At 39.0% G+C, this 20840-nt stretch overlaps 1 protein-coding gene across 1 annotated transcript in view; it reads right to left on the reverse strand.

Moving 5' to 3' along the window:
• SYNJ2BP (synaptojanin 2 binding protein) overlaps positions 1-20604 on the reverse strand; it is a 37872-nt gene extending 17268 nt beyond the window's left edge. The window contains exon 1 of the mRNA XM_047863781.1: positions 20435-20604. Within this exon, the coding sequence (XP_047719737.1) occupies positions 20435-20498 (64 nt within the window). The 5' untranslated portion in view covers positions 20499-20604. The remainder of the gene's footprint in view (positions 1-20434) is intronic.
• Positions 20605-20840: the final 236 nt, after the last annotated feature.

Raw genomic sequence — 20840 nt, forward strand, 5'->3', positions numbered from 1 at the left:
AACCTTCCCCTTCATACTTCTCTTCTCCCAACCTTGAGGACAATTTGTGTATGGAGGTGTTTTGGAGGAAATGGTCTTAGGAGTTTCATTTTTTCTTCTATTTAGCATGAAGGGAACTAGGGAGGTAACTGAAGCTTCATGATGGGACCAAATCACCAAATTCACTCTTGTTTCCTTTTCTACTTTCAGTGCAAACAACTACATATTCAAGTAGTTTGCCAAGTTTTATCCACTGTAGAGAACGGACTACCCACTGATTAGCAACTCTCCATCTTGCCCCTCACCCTCACCCCTGGCAACTACCCTTCGATTCTTTGCTTCTGTGAGTCATTTAAATAGGTATAAAATTTCAGTTATGCAAGATGAGTAAGTTCTAGAGATCTGAGGTACAACATGGTGCCTACAGATAATAACAGTGTTACCGTACTCTTAAAAATCAGTTAAGAGAGCAGGTCTCATCTGACCACCAAAGTATCATTTCCATGGACCCACCACTCAGCTGTTGGAAGAATTTCACTTTACAAAAACCACTTTTATAAAGGAAAGAAAAGGAAAAGAAAGAATATAAAAGAAAAGGAAAGAACCTCCTGGGGTTTTCTTTATGTCAGATACTGTAGAATTCATAGCCACAGTGAAAAGAGAAAAGGGTTTGGAAACAATGAAAAAACAAAAGTCTGGTGGCACGATTAGAAGGAATGGCCGTAATCACTAGCTTACTATTGGTTTCAACAGAAAAGATACTTAAGGAGACATACGTGGGCTTTCTTAAAAATTCTCCCCATTGATAGGATGAAAGCTTCCATGTAAAGCTCACAGTGTTAACACAAGTACTAGCAAATCAATCTGTGAGTGAAAGAAACACATGGCCAAAAGGAGAGAAGCAGCAGGAAACATCTCATTTACATAGCATACCTTGTGCACAGAGTCTCTGCAGGTAGAGAATGAAAAGGATTTAAGATACATGATAGAAAGCTACTTCTAGAAGATGACTATTTCAACTTCCTTGAAGGGTAGGGTATGAAAACTTAAGTTATTAAATGGGTTTTCTTAGAACACTCTTAATTTGTTTCATAGTGGGTGGGAGGTACTGGAAAGGGGATAGTGGGTAGTTATAACTATGAGAAAGGGGACGGTGGGTAGTTATGAGAGAAGACAGAAAGGTAGGTGAAGCCTGATTGTTGAAGGCTTTGAAACCACTTCAAAACTGTGACTGGTTTGAGCAAGGTGGCTGAGGACAACCAGCCTCTCACAATACTAGCACAAACTATTTGGAGCAAATCTTTCAAATCTAACATCTTTACTAAACACTATAGATGACTGGGGATTTGGGGAATAGGAAGCATGTGTTAAGCAGCCTAATGCAATATAACTGTTAGAAAGAGGAAGGAATTTGCTACTGTTATTCAAAGCTACAGAAGAGTGCCTAAAAAAAGGAGAGTGGGAGAAATCTAATCGAAATTTTCTATGAACACATAAGTACAGTCTACTCTCACCCAGAAGTCACGCTTCAATGGCATGTTTATAAGCGATCGCTATGTCAGTTGTAAATGCACTACGCCATTTAACATGAAAACTCTGAGGCTGGCAGGAAGTCTCTTTCTTCATTAAGAGCATTTAGAGAACTGAACTCACCCATAATTCGAAGCATTGCTGAAATAAAATGGGAGTCACCAAAGCACTGGGCAGCAGTACTACCAATTCAAACCTGGGCCCTACATTAATCCCCAAGTCATCTGTTCATTAAAAATTCCCGATCATTTACTATGCGTCAGGCACTGTGTTATGTTCTGAGGAAGACATAAAGCTAAACTGGATAGTCCCTGCTTTAACCACAAACAGAAATTTACCCTCTTGCCTGTCCCTTTTAGATTGTGCAGAGGCTAATCAGAGGCAGAACACCTGGTCATAAATTCAACTCCATAACTTACCACATGTGTGGACTTACTAAGTCAGTGTACCTCTAATCCTCGGTTTCCTTTTCTGTAATGTTAAGGATTACAAGTTCTGCCCTCTCTACCTCAAAAGGTAATTGCTAGGGTCTAATAACATCAAATCTGAAAAAATCCTTCATAATCTACAAAGTAGTTACTGTAAGAGCAGTTGTCAATAAACAGTGGTGCCTGCTACAGCCCAAACTGGACAGTTTGATGGAAAAAAGATTAAAAAAGACACAGTACAAATGTGGAAAGTCCTAAAATATAAGAAGACAGATAAAAAGTCCATCCAACTATTAGAACAAGACTGGTTTGGAACTCATACTTATTGAAATTAAGTATATCTATGGTGACCCAGACATCCCCATCATGAAGAGTTTCTAGCAAGGGTGGTATTTAAAATACACAACAGTCAGTCCAGCACACGTACCAATCAATTGCAACAGATGTCAGCTAGAAACAACCAGGAGGAGAAGGGCTCTCCCAGTATGTATCTGCTGATTACCAACTGTGTCTCAGGAAAATCTTCCATAAATAGGGTAGACCACCGATCCTAGTTTGTCTGGGAGTCTTGATGAATACCTGTTATAATTAAAATAGTCCCCTTCAACTTAAAAAGCATCTCATTTTGGACCACTGTGATCATCCTATCTATAAAGGATAATGTAAAAATGTTAACTGCAGCATGTTTTGTGGTAGGGTAAAACTGATGGTAATTTAGATGTCTATACTTTAGGGAACTGATAACTAAAATATAGTTAAAAGTCAGAAGCACTAAGTAATCGTATCTAAGGTAACAGGGTTTTAAAATGTAATGTTGGTTATTAATAGCCCAATATCTTCTTATAAATTAGAAACCCATGCACACAAAACAGTATTACCTACTTACAAAAATGCATGTATGTATAGGGGCACCTGGGTGGCTCAGTTGGTTAAGCATCTGACTCTCGATTTCAGCTCAGGTCATGATTTCACGGTTCATGAGATCGAGCCTCAAGTTGGACTCTGCCCTGACAATGCAAAGCCTTCTTGGGATTCTCTCTTTCCTTCTCTCTCTCTCTCTCAAAATAAATAAATATTTTTAAAAAAACACAAAAGACAAAAGTACATGTATTGTTAAAGACATGTAAAGACACATTAGAATGGGTACCTATGGGGGAAAGGGTACAAGATGAAGTTTAGGGATAAAGGACAAAAATCAAACCAGAGAGGGACCTTGCATTTACTGATGATGACAATGTTTTATGGACCTAAAGGATACAATTAATTCAGCTCTCAGCATCTATGATCCAAAAGGGGCTGAGGGAGAGGAAAAAAGAAAAAGACTAGGACTCAATGGCTTTTTAAAAAGTGAGTGAATGAAGAAGTATTACATAGTGAACTCGGGTTATAATGTGCCAATAATTTTTTTTAAACGTGATAAGATTAAAATGCACTGCTTGGTCTCTAATTTGGAAAAGAACTCTAAATGCAAGAAAGTAAAGATGGCATAAGAATTACACCACTGTAGGACTAGGAGAGAAAGAAAGTACATCTTGTATAGGAGCTTTGCAAAGTCAAACAAGAAATGCCTTCTTGTGGACACCCCCCAACCTGTCTCCAAGTCTGGACCTTGGGCTCATTTATGTATAAGAGCAGTAATAGTAGAAGCAACAGATAATATTTACGGAGCATTTAATATGTACCAGCTACCATGCTATGCACTTTGCATACATTATCTCATTTAATCTTCTCAACAAACAGGTGAAGTGATTATTACATTTTACAGATGAATTTGAAGATGAGGCATGAAGAGATTAAGTAATTTTACAAAAGGTTAATCTGGATGTTTGATTCCAAAGTGTGAGTTTTAAATCATTTTGCCATACTCTATTGTTGTAGAAAATAGAAACAACTGCTTTAGGAAAAAAAATCTGCTAAGCAAGGCTGGCTATCTTGGGAGGCAACTTGCCTTTGAGCTGGCCGGACAAGCAATGTTGGAATAATGCTTGTAGAACAGTTCCCAACAGTAATATATTCCAGAGGAAGAACTGGTCATTCTGGAGTTCTGTCACTTGAATCACGGTCCCTAGTGCTTACTTTCAGGCCAAAGAAAGAAAAGCCCTTCATTTATTTTAGATTCTTGTCTTTAAAATTTGTAAGTTATAAGGTAAAAAACAATGTTTAACCATATTGCTCTAGAAATAATAATTCTGGACATAATGAAAATGAAACAAAATAGTCCATTAACACCAATGATGGTAGCCACTTCTTGAATTAGGAATACCGGATTAACAAAACACCCTTATTTCCCTCACTATCAGCATGCAGGTTTTTTTTTTTTTAATCCCAAGATAATCTCACTAATTTTCCCTAGATGTCAATCAAACTTACTGTTTGTTTAGTGGTAAAATATATGTAACATAAAATTTAACTTTTTAGCCACTTTTTAAAAATGTTTATTTGTTTTTGAGAGGAAGAGAGAGAGAGAAAGAAGCAGAGAGACAGAATCCCAAGCAGGCTCCCCACTGTGAGCACAGAGCCGGACCCAGGGTTCGAACTCACAAACCATGAAATCACGACCTGAGCTGAAATTGAATGGATGCTTAACCAACTGAGCCACCCAGTGCCTCTAGCCATTAAAAACATTTTTTTAAATAATATTTTAATGTTTATTTATATTTGAGAGAGACAGAGTGTGAACAGGGGAGGGGCAGAGAGAGAGGGAGACAGAATCTGAAGCAGGCTCCAGGCTCTGAGCTGTCAGCACAGAGCCCGATGCGGGGCTTGAGCCCACAAACTGCAAGATCATGACCTTAGCCAAAGTCGGACACTTAACTGGCTGAGCCACCCAGGCACCCCTAAAAATTTTTTTTAATGTTTATTTATTTTTGAGAGAAAGACACAACACGACTGGGGGAGGGGCAGATACAGGGAGACACAGAATCTGAAGCAGGCTCCAGGCTGTAAGCTGTCAGCACAAAGCCCAATGCATGGCTTGAACTCACAAACCATGAGATCATAAACTGAGACGAAGTCCAACACTTAACCAACTGAGCCACCCACGCGACCTACCACTAGCCATTTTTGAATGTATAATTAAATGGCATTAAGTACATGCACAATGTTGTGCAACCATCACCACTATCCATATCCAGAACTTTCTCATCATACCAAACAAAAATTCTGTACCCATTAAACAGTAATTCCTCCCCTTCACCTTGGTAACCTCTATTATACTTTAGGTCTCTAGGAGTTTGCATATTCTGTATACCTCACGTAAGTGGAATCATACAATATTTGTTCTTTTGCGACTTGCTTCTTTTTCATTTAGCATAGTATCTTCCAGGTTCATCCATGTTGTAACATGTATCAGAATTTCATTCTTTTTAAAGGCTGAATAATATTCCATTGTATGTGCGTACCATATTTTGTGTATCTACTCATCTCTCAGGGGACATTTGGTTATTTCCACATTTTGGCTACCATGAATAATGCTATGAACATTGGTGTACAAGTATCTATTTGAGTCCCTGCTTTCAATTCCTTTGGGCAATTATCTAGGAACTGAATTGCTGGATCACATAGCAATTTTTTAACAATTTGAGGAACTGCTCTAATGTTTCCCACAGTGGCTGCATCATTTAAGATTCCAACAAGCAGTGCGCAGGGTTCAAATTTCTCCATATCCTTGCCAATACTTATTTTTACTTGTCTTTTAGATAATAGTCATTCTAGCGGATGTGAAGTGGTATATCATTGTGATTTTGATTTGCACTTTCCTAAGGCTGTGATGTTGAATATCTTTTCATGAGTTTATTGGCCCATATGCATATCTTCTCTAGAGAAATATCTTTCAAGTCCTTTGCTTATTCTGAATTGGTTTTGTTGTTGTTGAGTTATAAGAGTTCTTTATATACTGGATATTAATCCATTATCAGATATATGACTTGCAAATATCTTCTCTCATTCTGTGTTATCTCTAACTCTGTGTCTTTTGATGCACAAAATTTTTAATTTTGGCAAAACCCAATTATTTTTTTCGCTGCCTGTACATTTTGTCATAGCCAAAAAAAAAAAAAAAAAAAAAAATCACCAAACTCAAAAATGTAAATATTTTCCCTATCTTTTCTTTTAAGAGTTTTATAGTATTCGCTTTGGAGGGGGGGGGGGGGGGGGGAGAAGGGTGTAGGGGGACAGATAGTCTGCTCACTTGCTTTACTTATTTATAAGTTTTTATTTAAATTCCTGTTAGTAAACATACAGTGTAATATTAGTTTCAGGTGTGCAGTATAGTTGTTCAACACTTCCATACAATACCCAGTGCTCATCACAACAAATGTACTTCTTAATCCCCATCACCTACTTAACCCATCCCCTGGCCCACCTCCTTTATGGTAACCCTCAGTTTGTTCTGTATAGTTAAGAGTCTGTTTCTTGGTTTGCCTCTCTCTCTTTTCCCTTTGCCCATTTGTTCTGTTTCTTAAATTTCACATATGAGTGAAATCATGTATTTGTCTTTCTCTGACTTATTTCACTTAGCATAATAGTCTCCAGCTCCATCCATGTTGTAAATGGCAAGATTTCATTCTTTTTTTATGGCTGAATAATACTCTATTGTGTAACATATATTCCAAACCTTCTTTATCCACTCATCAATCAATGGACAGAGTTAGCTCTTACATTTCGGTATCTGATGCACTTTTAATTTTTGTTATGAGATGTAAGGCAAGAATCCAACTTCAGTGCTTTGCATTTGCAGATCCAGTTTTCCCAACACCATTTATTGGAAACTGTCCTTCCACACAACGAATGGTCTTGGCACCCTTTCCAAAATCATTTAACCGTATAGGAGAGGGTTTGTTTCTGGCCCCCCTGTTTTATGCCAGTGCTCTATATATCTGTCCTTATGTCAGGGCCACACTATTTGGAACACTGTAGCTTTGTAGTAAGGCTTGAAATCAGGAAGTTTTGAGTTCCCCAACTTCACTTTTTCTTTTCAAGATTGCTCTGGCTATTAGGGGTCCTTTGACATTTCATATGAATTGTAGAGTGTGGTTTTCTATTTCTACAAAAAGGCTGATTAGATTTTGACAAAGATTGCATTACTATACAGAATGCTTTGATAGTATTGTCTGTCATCTTAACCATATTAAGTCTTCCAGTCCATGAATGTGGAATGTATTTCTACTTATTCATGTCTTCATTTTTTTTCAGCCAAAATTTGTAGTTTTCAATGTACAAATTATTGCCCCCTTGGTTAAACTCACAAGTGTCTTATTCTTTTTGATGCTACTGTAAATGGAATTATTTACTTAATTTCCTTTGCAGATTGTTCATTGTTAATGTATAGAAACTAAACTGATTTTGTGTGTTGAGTGTGTATCCTGCAACTTTACTGAATTTGTTATAAACCCTAACAGGTATTGTTTGTTTGTAGAACATTTAGAGTTTACTACATGTAAGATCATTTCATCTGTGACTAGAGACAATTTTACTTCTTTCTTTCCAATTTGTATGCCTTTTCTTTCTTTTTCTTGTCTAGCCATTCTGGTTAGGACTTTTAATACCATATTGAACAAAAGTGGTGAAAGCACACATCCTTGTCTTTATTCTTAATCTTAGCTTTCATGCTTACATAAGTGAGTATGTTGTCAGCTGTGGATTCTTCATACATTGCCATCATCATGCTGAGGAAGTTTCCTTCAATTCCTAGTTTGCTTTTAACATGGAAAAGTGTTGAATATCCTTAAATGCTTTTTCTGTATCTGCTGAGATGATCATGTGGGTTTTTTCCTTCATTCTGTTAATATGTTGTATTACTTTGAAGGATTTTTCTTTTATTGAATCATCTTTGCATTCATGGAATAAATCCCATTTTGTCATGGCCTATATTCCTCTTAATATGTTCCTAAATTAAAACAATGTAGCTCTATGATCACCCTAGTGACCTACGTGAACGCAATTTCTGATCACAACCACAGGGAGCAGGACCCAAGCAGAACCAAGTTTATTTCTGGACTCTCTATCAAAATCAATCAACTGAGTTGATGAAATGGGGATTATGGTCTGGAGAAGGTGAGGTCGCTGGAAGCTGCAGGGCAAAGTTCTGGAAAGGAGGAAGGGAGGCAGAAAAAAAAAAGAGATCCAGGTATCTTCATGAGTCTTTACAAAGTACTAGCCCAAGCAGATGCTGAGTCAAACTCCAGAAGACTGGACAAACAAAAACTAGGAAGTTGTATGCTGGATAATTCTCAGAGTTCAAAAAGGGCAGGGAGATTTTCAAGTTCTGTCCAGCCAGAATGGAAATCCTCAGTGATTCACTTGAAAATTCTGTGGATACTCACTTAGAACATAACTCATTTGTATAGATGAACTATCCCTGAAGTAAATACGACTTTAGAATCATCCTAGAAAAGGTTACAAACAGGCCTTCAGGAGGTCAAACTGATCTACAAGTTACTTAACTGCCTGCTAACACAAATTTCAGCACTGTAACATTAACAATGTTCATGTAATAAAACAAAATGCAGACAGGCAACAACGTAATAGTCACAATATCCAGAATCTAAAAACTAACATGCTAAGAAGAAAACACGACCCATAATCAAGAGAAAAATCAATCATGAGAAACACAACCAGAAACAATAAAGGATGAAACAGGCAGACAAGGATGTTTAAAAGGTTATTATAACTATGTGGAAATAATTAAAGGAAGTTAAACATAATGAAAAAATGGAAGATTTTTTTTCAAGTCTTTAATCCATTTTGAGTTGATTTTTGTATATGGTATAAGGGAGTGGTTCAGTTTCATCCTTGTGCATGTTTGCATGTCTTTTGCGTCCTGTCCAGTTTTTCCAACACCATTTTTGAAGAGACTATCTTTTCCCTATTATATATTCTTAGCCTCTTTGTTACAAATTAATTGACCATACATGCATGGGTTTATTTCTGGGCTATTTTGTTCCACTGATGTATATATTAAAATGAAAGTTGAAAGAAAAAAAAAAAGAAAACTCACAGATTTTGAAAACTACAATATCTGAAAGGAAAAATACACTAGATGTGATTAACAACCAATGTGATACCACAAGACAAAAGATCAATGAGCCTGAAGACATAGAAGGGACCCACAGTAACATGTAGGATAAAAGCGATATGTAACTGGAGTTCCAGAAGGAGAGGAAAAGGGAAACAAAAAACGTTTGAAGAATCTACTGACTCAAATTTGTGAAAAATATACACAAGCAGATCCAAGAAGCTCAACAAACTCCAATCAGAATAAACAGAAAAGAAAAAAAACAAACAGCAAAGTATATCATAACCACACTGCTCAACACCAGATATAAAGAGAATCTTGAAAGCAGTCACAGGGGAAAAGGACAAGTATATGCTAAGGAGCAAAGATGAGAATGACACCAGACTTCTCCTCAGAAACTATACAAACCTTAAGTCAATGCAACATCATCTTTAAAATGCTGAAAGAGCGGTGGGTGCCTGGGTGGCTCAGTCAGTTAAGTGTCCAACTTCGGCTCAGGTCATGATTTTGCGGTTCCTGAGTTTGAGCCCCGTGTCGGGCTCTGTGCTGACAAGTCGGGAGCCTAGAGCCTGCTTCAGGTTCTGTGTCTCCCTCTCTGCCCCTCCCCTGCTCACGCTCTGTCTCTCTCTCTCAAAAATAAATAAACATTAAAAATATTTTTTAAATAAATAAAATGCTAAAATAAAAATATAATTTAGAATTTCATGTCCAGTGAATACAGCCTTCAAAAGAAAGGCAAAATAAATATTTTTTTTCAGAAAAACAAAAGCAGGGAGAATCTGTCACAAGCAGATCTGCACTATGATAAATGTTAAAGGAAATCCTTCAGACAAAAGAGGAATAATACTGAACAGAAACTGGATCTATACGCAGGAATGAATACCACCAGAAATCATAAATACATGGATAAACACTAGTGAAAAGGAAAGGGATGGACACACACTACGCAGGTGAACTGGCCCTATGAATATTATAAAAAGTAGACTTCAGAATAAAGAATATTACAGAGAATAAAAAAGGACCTTTCCTAATGAAAAAAGTCCATTCACCAAGATGACATTAAAACACAAAATATGACCTGGGTGCCTTGGTGGCTCACGGTCAGCGGAGCATCCAACTCTTGATTTTGGCTCTGGTCATGATCTCAGGGTCATGGAACAGAGCCCGGTGTCAGGCTCTGTGCTGAGCATGGAGCTTCCTTAAGATTCTCTCTCTCTCCCTCTGTTCCTCCCCCACTCATGCTCTATCTCCCTCTCTAAAATAAAATAAAGGTTAGGGACGCCTGGGTGGTGCAGTCGGTTAAGCGTCCGACTTCAGCCAGGTCACGATCTCACGGTCTGTGAGTTCGAGCCCCGCGTCAGGCTCTGGGCTGATGGCTCGGAGCCTGGAGCCTGTTTCCGATTCTGTGTCTCCCTCTCTCTCTGCCCCTCGCCCGTTCATGCTCTGTCTCTCTCTGTCCCAAAAATAAATAAATGTTGAAAAAAAAATTTTTTTAATTTTTTTTTTTTTTTCAACGTTTATTTATTTTTGGGACAGAGAGAGACAGAGCATGAACCGGGGAGGGGCAGAGAGAGAGGGAGACACAGAATCGGAAACAGGCTCCCGGCTCTGAGCCATCAGCCCAGAGCCCGACGCGGGGCTCGAACTCGCGGACCGCGAGATCGTGACCTGGCTGAAGTCGGACGCTTAACCGACTGCGCCACCCAGGCGCCCCGAAAAAAAAAAAATTTAAATAAAATAAAGGTTAAAACATTAAATATGAACACACTAGATAAGAGAACTTAAACATTAATGGAGCAAAAACTGAAATGAGAAAAAGGCAAATAAAAAACGACAGCTGCAGATTTCAACACTTCTTAGCAACTGATAGAACAAAAAAAAAAAATCAGTAAAAATACAGAACACTTGAGCAAAACTAAGAACCAACTTCATGTAATTTATCTTTACAGAACAGCACACACAACTATGGAATAAACATTCCTTTCTAATGCCCAGGTAATGTTCACAAAGATTGACCAAAGGCTGCTCCATAAGTAAATCTCAATAAATTTCAAAAGACAGACTTAAATTAGAAATCAGCAAAATTGGGGCACCTGGGTGGCTCAGTCGGTTAAGCATCTAACTTCAGCTCAGGTCATGATCTCCGTTCATGGGTTCAACCTCCACATCGGGCTCTGCGCCGTCAGCTCAGAGCCTGGAGCCTGCTTCCGATTCTATGTCTCCCTCTCTCTCTCTGCCCCTCCCCCACTTGCTCTCTTTCTCTCTCTCTCTCTCTCTCGAAAATAAACATTAAAAAATTAAAAAAAAAAAAAGAAATCAGCAAAAATAATTGTATTAGTTTTCTTGGACTGCCAAAACAAAATACTACAGACCGTATGGCTGAAATTCTGTTCTGGAGGCTTGGCAAGTCCAATGTCAAAGTACCAGCAAGACAAATTTCATGCTGAGGCCTCTTCTCTTGACGTGTAAGTGGCCACCATCTCATTGTGTGCTCACATGACTTCTTTGTGAGTTCTGAGAGAGAGATTGTGCGCACATGCACAAGTGTGCACTCTCTGGGTCTCTATAAGGACACTGATTCTATAGGATCAAGGCTCCATCCTTAACTTCATTTAACTTTAATTACTTTTGTAAAGACCTTATCTCCAAATACAGTCATATTGAGGGTTAAGGTTTCAACTCAACATCTGAATTTCCCAGGGGGGTGGGCACATGGGGACAAACATTCAGTCCATAACAATAAGATATTGCAAAAAATCCCTCAATGTTTGGAAAACCACCTATGAGTTAAAGATGAAAGTATAAAGGAAAACAGAAAACATTTTAACTGAATGACAATGATATCACCATATATTAAAAATTGTGGGATGGAGCTAAAGCAACATTTAGAGAGAAATTTACGGCTTTACATGCTCACAATAGAAAAGAAATAATTAAAAGGTATAAAATCAATGATCTTAAATTCTATCTTAAGAAGCTAAAAAAAAAAAAAAAAACCCACTAAGTTAAACCTAAAGGAAGAAAAGAAGAAAATAATAAAATAAAAGCAGACTCAATAACAGAGGGGAGTCTGGGTAGCTCAATCAGAGTCCGACTTCGGCTCAGGTCATGATCTCACTGCTCGTGGGTTCGAGCCCTGCATCAGGCTCTGTGCTGACAGCTTGCAGCCGGAGCCTGGAGCCTGCTTGGGATTCTGTCTCCATCTCTCTGCCCCTCCCCCACTCATGCTCTGTCTCTAATATAAATAAAACATTAAAAACTTTTTTTTTTATTTAACAGAGCCAAAAGAAAGTTCTTTGAAAGGTTTAATAAAGTTGATGAACTGCTAGCAAGACTAATCTAGAAAATGTAATTTTACAAATTACCAATTTCCAGAATATAAAATGGATTATCACTATACATATCCTAAAGACATTAAAGGGATAAGGGAATATTGTGAATAATTATGGTATGTTAGATAAAACGGGAAAATTCTTTCCAAAAAAATTACAAGTTATCAAAACTGACTCAAGAAGAAACAGAATATCTGAATATCCCATCTATTAGAAATATCTTCAAGGGGCACCTGGGTGGCTCAGTCATTAAGCATCTGACTTTGGTTCAGGTCATGATCTTACAGTTGGTGAGTTCGAGTCCCACACTGGGTGAGCTTTTGCCCCACTTCTCCCTCCCCCACCCCCACCCCTCCTGGGACTCTCTCTCTCTGCCCATTGCTCACTTGCACCCTCTCTCTCTCAAAAAAAAAATCTTCAACTGTATTAAAGATATTGAATTCATAATAAAAAAGTATTCCCACAGAGACAACTTCAGGCCTCAAGTGTTACATAAGTATGTTATAGCAAACATTTAAGGAAGAAATAATTCCCTTATGTAAAAAATTCCACAATACATTCAGTAATTTCACAAAATGTTTCTCAATCCACTTTATGAGGACAAGGTAATCTTGATACCAAAACATGAAACACAGGTTGTAACATAACTACAGAAAAATATTCTGTATATGGACTCAAAAATCCTCAAGAAAATATCAGCAAAATGAATCCAGCAATATATAAAGGACGAATGTAGGGTTTACCTAAGGAATGTAGGTAAAGTGGTTTTTACATTGGTCAATCAAATGAACAAATCCACCAGTTAATAAAGAAAAAAATCATGATTATTTCAGCACATGCAGAAATAGCAGGTGGCAAAACTCAACACCTTTTCATGATAAAAATTCTTGGCAAACTGAAAATACAAGGAAATGTCAAGTCTGATTAAAAGCATCTACAAACAGCTAACATCCCTAAAACTAGGTACAAGGAAAGGATGTCCACTCTCTCCACGAGTATTTAGCATTGTACTGGAGGTCCTAGTCAACACATGGGGCACCTGGGTGGCTCAGCTGGTTGAGTGTCTGACTTCAGCTCAGGTCATGATTCTGTGATTCTGAGCCCCATGTTGGGCTCTGCACTGACAGCTCGGAGCCTGGAGCTCCGAGTAGGTCCCATGCACCACTCCTGTTTCAATTTGCAGAACACAACGAACTTTTCTGACTTTTGCCAAATGGACACATTCTTCCACTTTGGACTGAAAGAGAGATACTGTAACACCTGTTAAACAGCCAATCCTGCACTAGATAACCAGTTTAAACTCTGCCAGCACCGTTATGATTGTCTCAAACCAAGTTATGTCACCTTGTGGTTTTTACCTTTAAAAGCCTGTACTCCTGGCTCACAATTTAGGGCACAGTTTCCATTTCAGTTGACTGTCTCCCAGTGAAACCCCAAATCAACATTTTGGTTATTTTATAGCCTCCTCTTCTTGGATGACAGCTCCTTAAGTTCTCTCTGAAATACCTATGTAGGCACCTTTAGTCTCTCATTCCAGGATAAGCTTTTGCTCAAACACTAAACGAATGTATATGCCAGGTCTCCACTGGATCATGTCTCCATTTGCCTCCTTGCTTTCAAAATGTTTCAATCTCTTCATTTTTTGCCTTATACTACAATCTGTACACTCCCCCACTACCCTCTTTTCAACTTGCTCCTACTCTACTGCTTCTTGCCCAAAATATGGTAATCTGTATGCTGTAGCAGGTATGAATACACCACAGTTTTGTACAAGGGGGAGAATATTATCTACTTTGTTTCCAAAACATTTCCTAGCACATTTAGTATGGTCTTGAGTCTTATTCTGTGACTCTACAAGGAACAGAACTATCTTATGAAGGTCCATAGCTATTTTGGTTATTCTACCTCAAGGGAACTTGGTATATGCCTATTACAACTATTGAACTGCAAAATTCTTAAAAATTGGGATCTTTTATTCTTTATTCTAGTATCTATAATTCTTTTTTTAAAGTTTTTTAAATAGTTTTTTTATTTTTGAGGAAGAGAGACAAAGCATAAGCAGGGGAGGGGCAGAGAGAGAGAAAGGGAGACACAGAATCTGAAGCAGGCTCAGGCTCTGAGCTGTCAGCACAGAGCCCAACGCGGGGCTTGAACCCACAAACCGTGAGATCGTGACCTGAGCCGAAGTCAGATGCTCAACCGACTGAGCCACCCAGGCGCCCCCTAATATCTATAATTCTTAATCACAGTGTAGGCACATAGCAAACACTAAATGAATGCTTTTAAAAACAGCTACCTTTATTTCCGAGTCTCCTGAAACCAACAGTTTGTTCTGATTCTATCATCTTGGATCTTTTTCCTCAGTAAGTAATTCTGTACTTATGCAAATACACTCAGTGGCTACTTTTCTGCCTAGTCATGTGGATTTAAAAAATGCTTTTTTTTTTTTTTTTTTAAGCTTATTTATTTTGAGAGAGAGAGAAAGCATGCCCAGGAGGGGCAGAGAGTGGGAGAGAGAAAGAATCCCAAGCAGGCTCTGCACTGTCAGTATAGAGCCTAACACGGGGCTTGAACTCACCAACTGTGAGATCATGACCTCAGCTGAAACCAAGAACTGGATGCTTAACCAACTGGGCCCCTAAAAAATGTTTCTATGGTTCGGCCTCTAACAGCTTGCCTTTCTACTTCTCCAAGGTAATTACTACATGTTTTCCTTTATATTATTCATAAGGATTGTCTTGAAAAAATATTAGTAAGAATGATCCTTGAAGCAACCTTAGATACTCATATAATATGCTCTTCTCACTCTATAAGGTTTTCTAGCTCTTGTATCTCCTTGTTTCTTACATCTTAGTTTCATATCCATTGTAACACATTACATCCACATTCTTTCCTTCTTTCTTGGAGTTAGTGGAGAACCCTGTTTGACTTTTTGAAATCTGAAATAGACCATGTTACTGGTTCTCTTTACTTAACAATATTCTATTATATTTTTTCTGAGATTTATCAGTTTTCCTAGTCATTTCATGACACTTACTGACCACCCTGTGTCATGCCTGGCAAGGCAACAGGAAAACAAAAGAAGTGTATATCCTTTGAATCGGAAGAGCTCAGAGTGAAGTAGAGGGAGGAGGAGGAGACACAAATAAGGAAGCAAATATAGAAATAAACACTAAGATAGGGATATGCACAGAATCCAGTTGGAGCATAAAGAGAAAAAAGAACTTTGTATGATGGTTGAGAGCCTGGATTTTTTAAAAATTATTTTTATTTTAGACAGAAAGAGAGAGAGAGAACACATGTGAGTGGAGGAGGGAGAGTGGAGTGGAGTGAACGCATGTGGGGGAGGAGGGAAAGGGAGAGACAGAATCTTAAGTAGGCTCCACACTCAGCATGAAGCCTGACGTGGGGCTTGATCCCACAATCCTGGGATCGTGACCTAAACCAAAATCAAGAGTTGTATGCTCAAGTGACTGAGCTACCAGGGCACCACCCCAGAGCCTGGATTTTTAAGTCACACAGACCTGAATCCAATTCTTAACTCGACCCCTTAAAGAACTGTGTGACATAAGAGTCAAGGTTTTCTCATTTATAAAATGGGGTAATAACCATTTCATCTATTCCTAGTTGGGAGTACATGAGACAAAGTGTTTAGTTTGGCAATACATGACAAGCACTCAATAAATGGTATATGATACTCATAACAAGGGGGCAACTAGCCTATATAAAGCTTCCTGGAGGAGGTGATTCTTGAATTCAGTCTTAACCAATGAACAGGAAGGGGAAGGAGTCAAGATGGAACCTTAGAGAAAGGTTAAGTTTCCACACTAGCATTAAGAACTTGTCATAATCCAGTCTCTACCTCAGTAACCTCATCTCCTTAACTCTCCTAAATGAACCTTTCTTTCTATCCAGGCCAGTATAACTCACTGACCTCAGAATATGCTTAACTAATTTTCTTTTTTCTATTACTGTTTAGGCCACACCTTCCCTATGCCTGGCACTAGCCTATAGACTGTCTATAAGACCAACATAAGTTCCATCTTCTTGTAATTGATCAGTCTGGACCTTATCAATGGCTCCATTCTTTGAACTTTTCCAGGACAAGGTCCCCACCACACTTCCTTTGCCCTCTGATGACATGCATGTTCATCATAGTCCTTAACCATCCTTTACACTGAGATTTAACTTTTCACCTGTGACTGTAATGTCTCCATGGGGACATATATTCCATGAGGGTAAGACTTCACATAAGCAAGAGAAAACAGGGCAGAGATATAGCACTTTAGTCTCAGATCTACTTGGCACATGAATGAACAAATCAACAACAGATCAGCAACAGTCTCAGCGTCAAACCTAAAGCACATGACCAGTCTGTAGAGACTCACGTGCCTGGATTTAACAGGGTTTCTTGTTTTTAGGTTCTTACCTTGATATGCCCTCAGCTCTATCAACAGCAAACTATAAAAACTTTCCACTGTGGATTGTGTTAGTCATTTAAGATGCCTCAAATCCTTAACGCATGATATAACCAAATAAAGGTCAGGAGAAAGGCTGGCAGTCAACTCCTTAGACATGGCTACTATATTGGAAGGTAGTTGATGGAATAGCAGAATCAAAAGCTCTAGGTTAAACTTACTGGCTTTAGAACTTGGGCAAATCTTTAACCTCTCCGAGAGATAATTTCCTCATCTAATAATGTGGATTAATCACTTAGCACTCAGGGTTGCTGTGAAGATTAAATGAATTAATATATAAAGTAACTAACAGTGCCAGAAATATAATCCCTCTGTAACTATTCATTATTAAAACATTATACCAACCCATCATCCTCTGCAAAAAAAAAAAAAAGAAAAGTAGACACATAGAGATTCTCTTCCTTCTTTAAAGATAATATATCAAGAGCAACCTGCTGAAACCTATTGAGGCCTCAGTCCTGAACTAGGAATCCCAATCCTAACACATGGTGGGCAACAGAGCTGTCTTTATGGCCAATCTCTACCTGTTACAGTAGCGGGGGGAAAAGCGACATTCGATCCCTGTGATACTTCTTAGTGTAACCACAGCTTTTCAAAATTAAAAACTCTTAATTTGATAAAGGAAAATATAGGAGACTTAGAGACTGTTACTGAGCTGAACTCCCAAAGACTGAGTTTCTTGGTCATAATTTCCCCAAGACTTCATTCTTTCCCTTGCAGTAAACAAGATCAAACAGAATAGGTTCATTTGCCTTCCAAAATGGGCCCAAACACTGAAAATATCCAAGACTCTCGCCCTTGACGGAACACTGGCACAAAAATGCAGAATACGCATTTTTGCTGCTACCTGATTTAAACTATCAGGTCTCTGCATAGGAAGCTGTACATGAAGAGTGACAATGTTGCCTACAAACAGAAATGCATATTTCGAACTAGAGGCTTTTCCTATTTCTTCTACAGAAGGGAAGAGCTCTACGTGACTGCCAAAGTTACTGGAAGTTTCTAGCGGTGATAAGGGACGTCCCCGTGTATCTTCATGACCACACAATAAAGAAAAGCTGAATTAGGCTGTACAACATACCAGGTAATTAGCTCTGAGAGGTGATAAACAGAAACTTGAAACATTCTCTTGATAACCGAGGCAACCAAACTTCAAATGACTGTTTTTAGGCCAGTTCCATCCTAAATCTGTGGCTCTATTCTCCTAAAAACATACGTTTATCAACTTACATGAGCAAGACACGAAAATGCTTAGGAAAATTAAAGAAGTCACCTGGTGAACAAATATCCATTGTGAATAAAGGCACATATACTATAGTAATTAAACCACTTCTGAGGGAAATATATTAGCTAGATATAATTATTCTTCTAAATTAGTCCTTTGAAGTTTGTCCTAACACCAGTGATTGAGAAAAAAGGCAATACTAGGAACTATAGGTCTGCAAAATTAACAGGATCAGAAATTGTAGCGAATGGTGAGGTGAGCATTAGTCAACCCTGCTATGCAAACACCAAAAAAGCTGAAGTGATATTACACTGAACTTTAAAAATATTTAGTGAGTTCTGCTCTGCTATAGTCAGGAGACCCTGGAAGTACGGTGGATGCCACAGCAAAAGGACTATGTCAAAGTACGGTAAATTCTTAAGCAAGAGACAAGAATTAAATCCAAAATCACATCAAAACAGTTCATATAATAACTAGGGATATTTAGGCTATAGAGGAAAGAGACAAAACAGGAGAACAACTAGATATCTTTAAATACTTGCAGGACAATCAGGAAAAGAACTAGTATTATTTTAACTGGCTCCAAGAACAAGTACCAATGGATGAAAAGTTACAGGGAAGCAGATTTTGGCTTAAAAACACTTTCCCACATAGCCTCAAAAGTCAATAAATAGTAAGCCTCAAAGGTCAATAAATATTAAGAGTGAGAGAAGGAGAAATTTACATAAAGTAGGAAAAGTGCATCTAAAAGGACTGGGCATACAGAATGTGCAGTCAACAAAAGTTTAGGAGCTCACGTAAAGCATGACACTAACACATGCAGATTAGAATGAATTACATTTCCAGAAGTTGACTTCCAATCTTCCATAGCAAAAAAAAAAAAAAAAAAAGTATGGATGATTGTGAAAACCACATTTTATGAAGAATAATCTATAAGTGGTGGTCAAGATATCGCAAAATTCCACATGAGTAATGATGATGGACTGTTCTAGATAGTGGTGAATGGAAAGGAGTGACAGATTTACAGCAACATTTCAGAGACAGAGCTCACAGTACTTGATAACTTATTGGAGGCTCCTGGAATAACAATATTTAGCAGGTTTTACTGTGCTAGTCTAGCTACTCATTTGTTAATAATAACAACGACAGTAGCAAACACACAGTGCTTAAGAGGTGTCAGGCAATGTTCTGAAAGTTTTACACAGATTAACTCATTTCATTCTCATAACCCTATGAAGTATATTCTGTTATGGGGCGTCTGGGTGGCTCAGTTGGTTAAGCGTCGACTTGGGCTCAGGTCATGATCTCGCAGTTCGTGAGTTCAAGCCCTGCACCGGGCTCTGTGATGACAGCTCAGAGCCTGGAGCCTGCTTCAGATCTGTGACTCCCTCTCTCTCTGCCCTTTCCCCACTCATGCTCTGTCTCTGTCTATCAAAAAATAAATAAATATTTTTTTAAAAATGAAATGAAGTATATTCTATTATCCTGCACGTTTTATGAGAAACTAAGGCTTAGCTTACATCGGTAAAGTTAGTCAGCCAACCAATATCGAAGATCCAGTAAGAGGTTAGATACCAGATGGATCTACGTAGTCCCAAAGCTAAAGCTCTTAATCGATCCACTAGACAGCTGTAAAGGGGAGTCAACAAAACCCAAGGCATGTAGTAGTGTTAAGAGCCCAGGGAAGAGCGTGGGGTAAAAGGGTGTTGGAGGCGGAAATACGACTGAGGGCCAAGTGAGGATTTAGCTGTATCAGAATCACCCAACTTGCTTGTTTAAAAAAAAGAAAGAAAGAAAAGAAAAGAAAAACCCAAGCCAGCAAGCAAAACTCTGCTTTGAATCCAAATTCCTAGAAATGGGATCTAGGAACTAACTTTTTTTTTTTTAAAGCAAAACCGAAAAACCTCGGGTAATTTTAAGGCACAAGCAGGTTTAAGAAGTGTGGTAGCAGATCTCTGAGGTTTCTTTCCGCTTTAGCATTCCAGCTGACACGCTAAATGAATTTCCCAAAAATGGAAGGAAGGAGAGAGGGATTCTAGCACCAAGAAAACGGCTGTGCCTTTACAGTCGACGCCGCTGATGCTCCCCTTTTTACTCAACAGTCTGTCACAGGCACAGGAATAAAGTAGGCAATGGAAGGGGGGGGGGTGTTAAAAAGCAGGCTTTGGGACAGGATTTTCTGGTACTATTAGCACCCGAAAAAACCCTTCCTGACTATAAACACATGGGATAATCCGACTGAAAAATGACGTGGGTTCCTCAGATCCCGCTCTGGCTAACGGTGGATGCCAACACAGTCTTCTACGTGCTCAAAAAGGTGCAGGAAACCTCTAGGCTGGGGCCTGCCTGCTCCAAGGCCAAAGGAATCGGCTCAGCAGGAGACGGGGCTACTCTGCAATGACAACCTCAAGCACCCTGCTCCCGGAGGCAACCTGTGCCGCACATACCCGAGGGTCCTCTAGTAAGATTGATTTCCTCCTCGGTGACCAAATAATCCACTCTTCCGTTCATGTCTTACTGCTCGTCGGGGTTCCCCACTGAATCGGCTGGGGCTCGCGCAGGTGAAGGTGAGCGAATCTCCGCGCGGTGCTCCAAACACTACACTTTCGGTTTCAGCGGCCCGCGGACCGGAAGAGGAAGTTGGGAGCGCTGGGCGCGCAGGGGATGCTGGGAGTCGTGGTTCCGGCGGCCGGCGCGCGAGTCTCTCTCTTCGTCCCCGCGGCGAACCGCTCGGTGAGCGACGGCCCGGTTACCATTCCACTTTACCGTGGGGGGTGGGGGCCGTAAAGGTAGGAGACATGAATACATCGATTTTGTGAAGGAGAAGTTAAATGTAAAATCCTCACGCCTCAG

This window comes from Prionailurus viverrinus, chromosome B3 (assembly GCF_022837055.1).
Source record: "Prionailurus viverrinus isolate Anna chromosome B3, UM_Priviv_1.0, whole genome shotgun sequence".
In the NCBI taxonomy this organism is placed as follows: domain Eukaryota; kingdom Metazoa; phylum Chordata; class Mammalia; order Carnivora; family Felidae; genus Prionailurus; species Prionailurus viverrinus.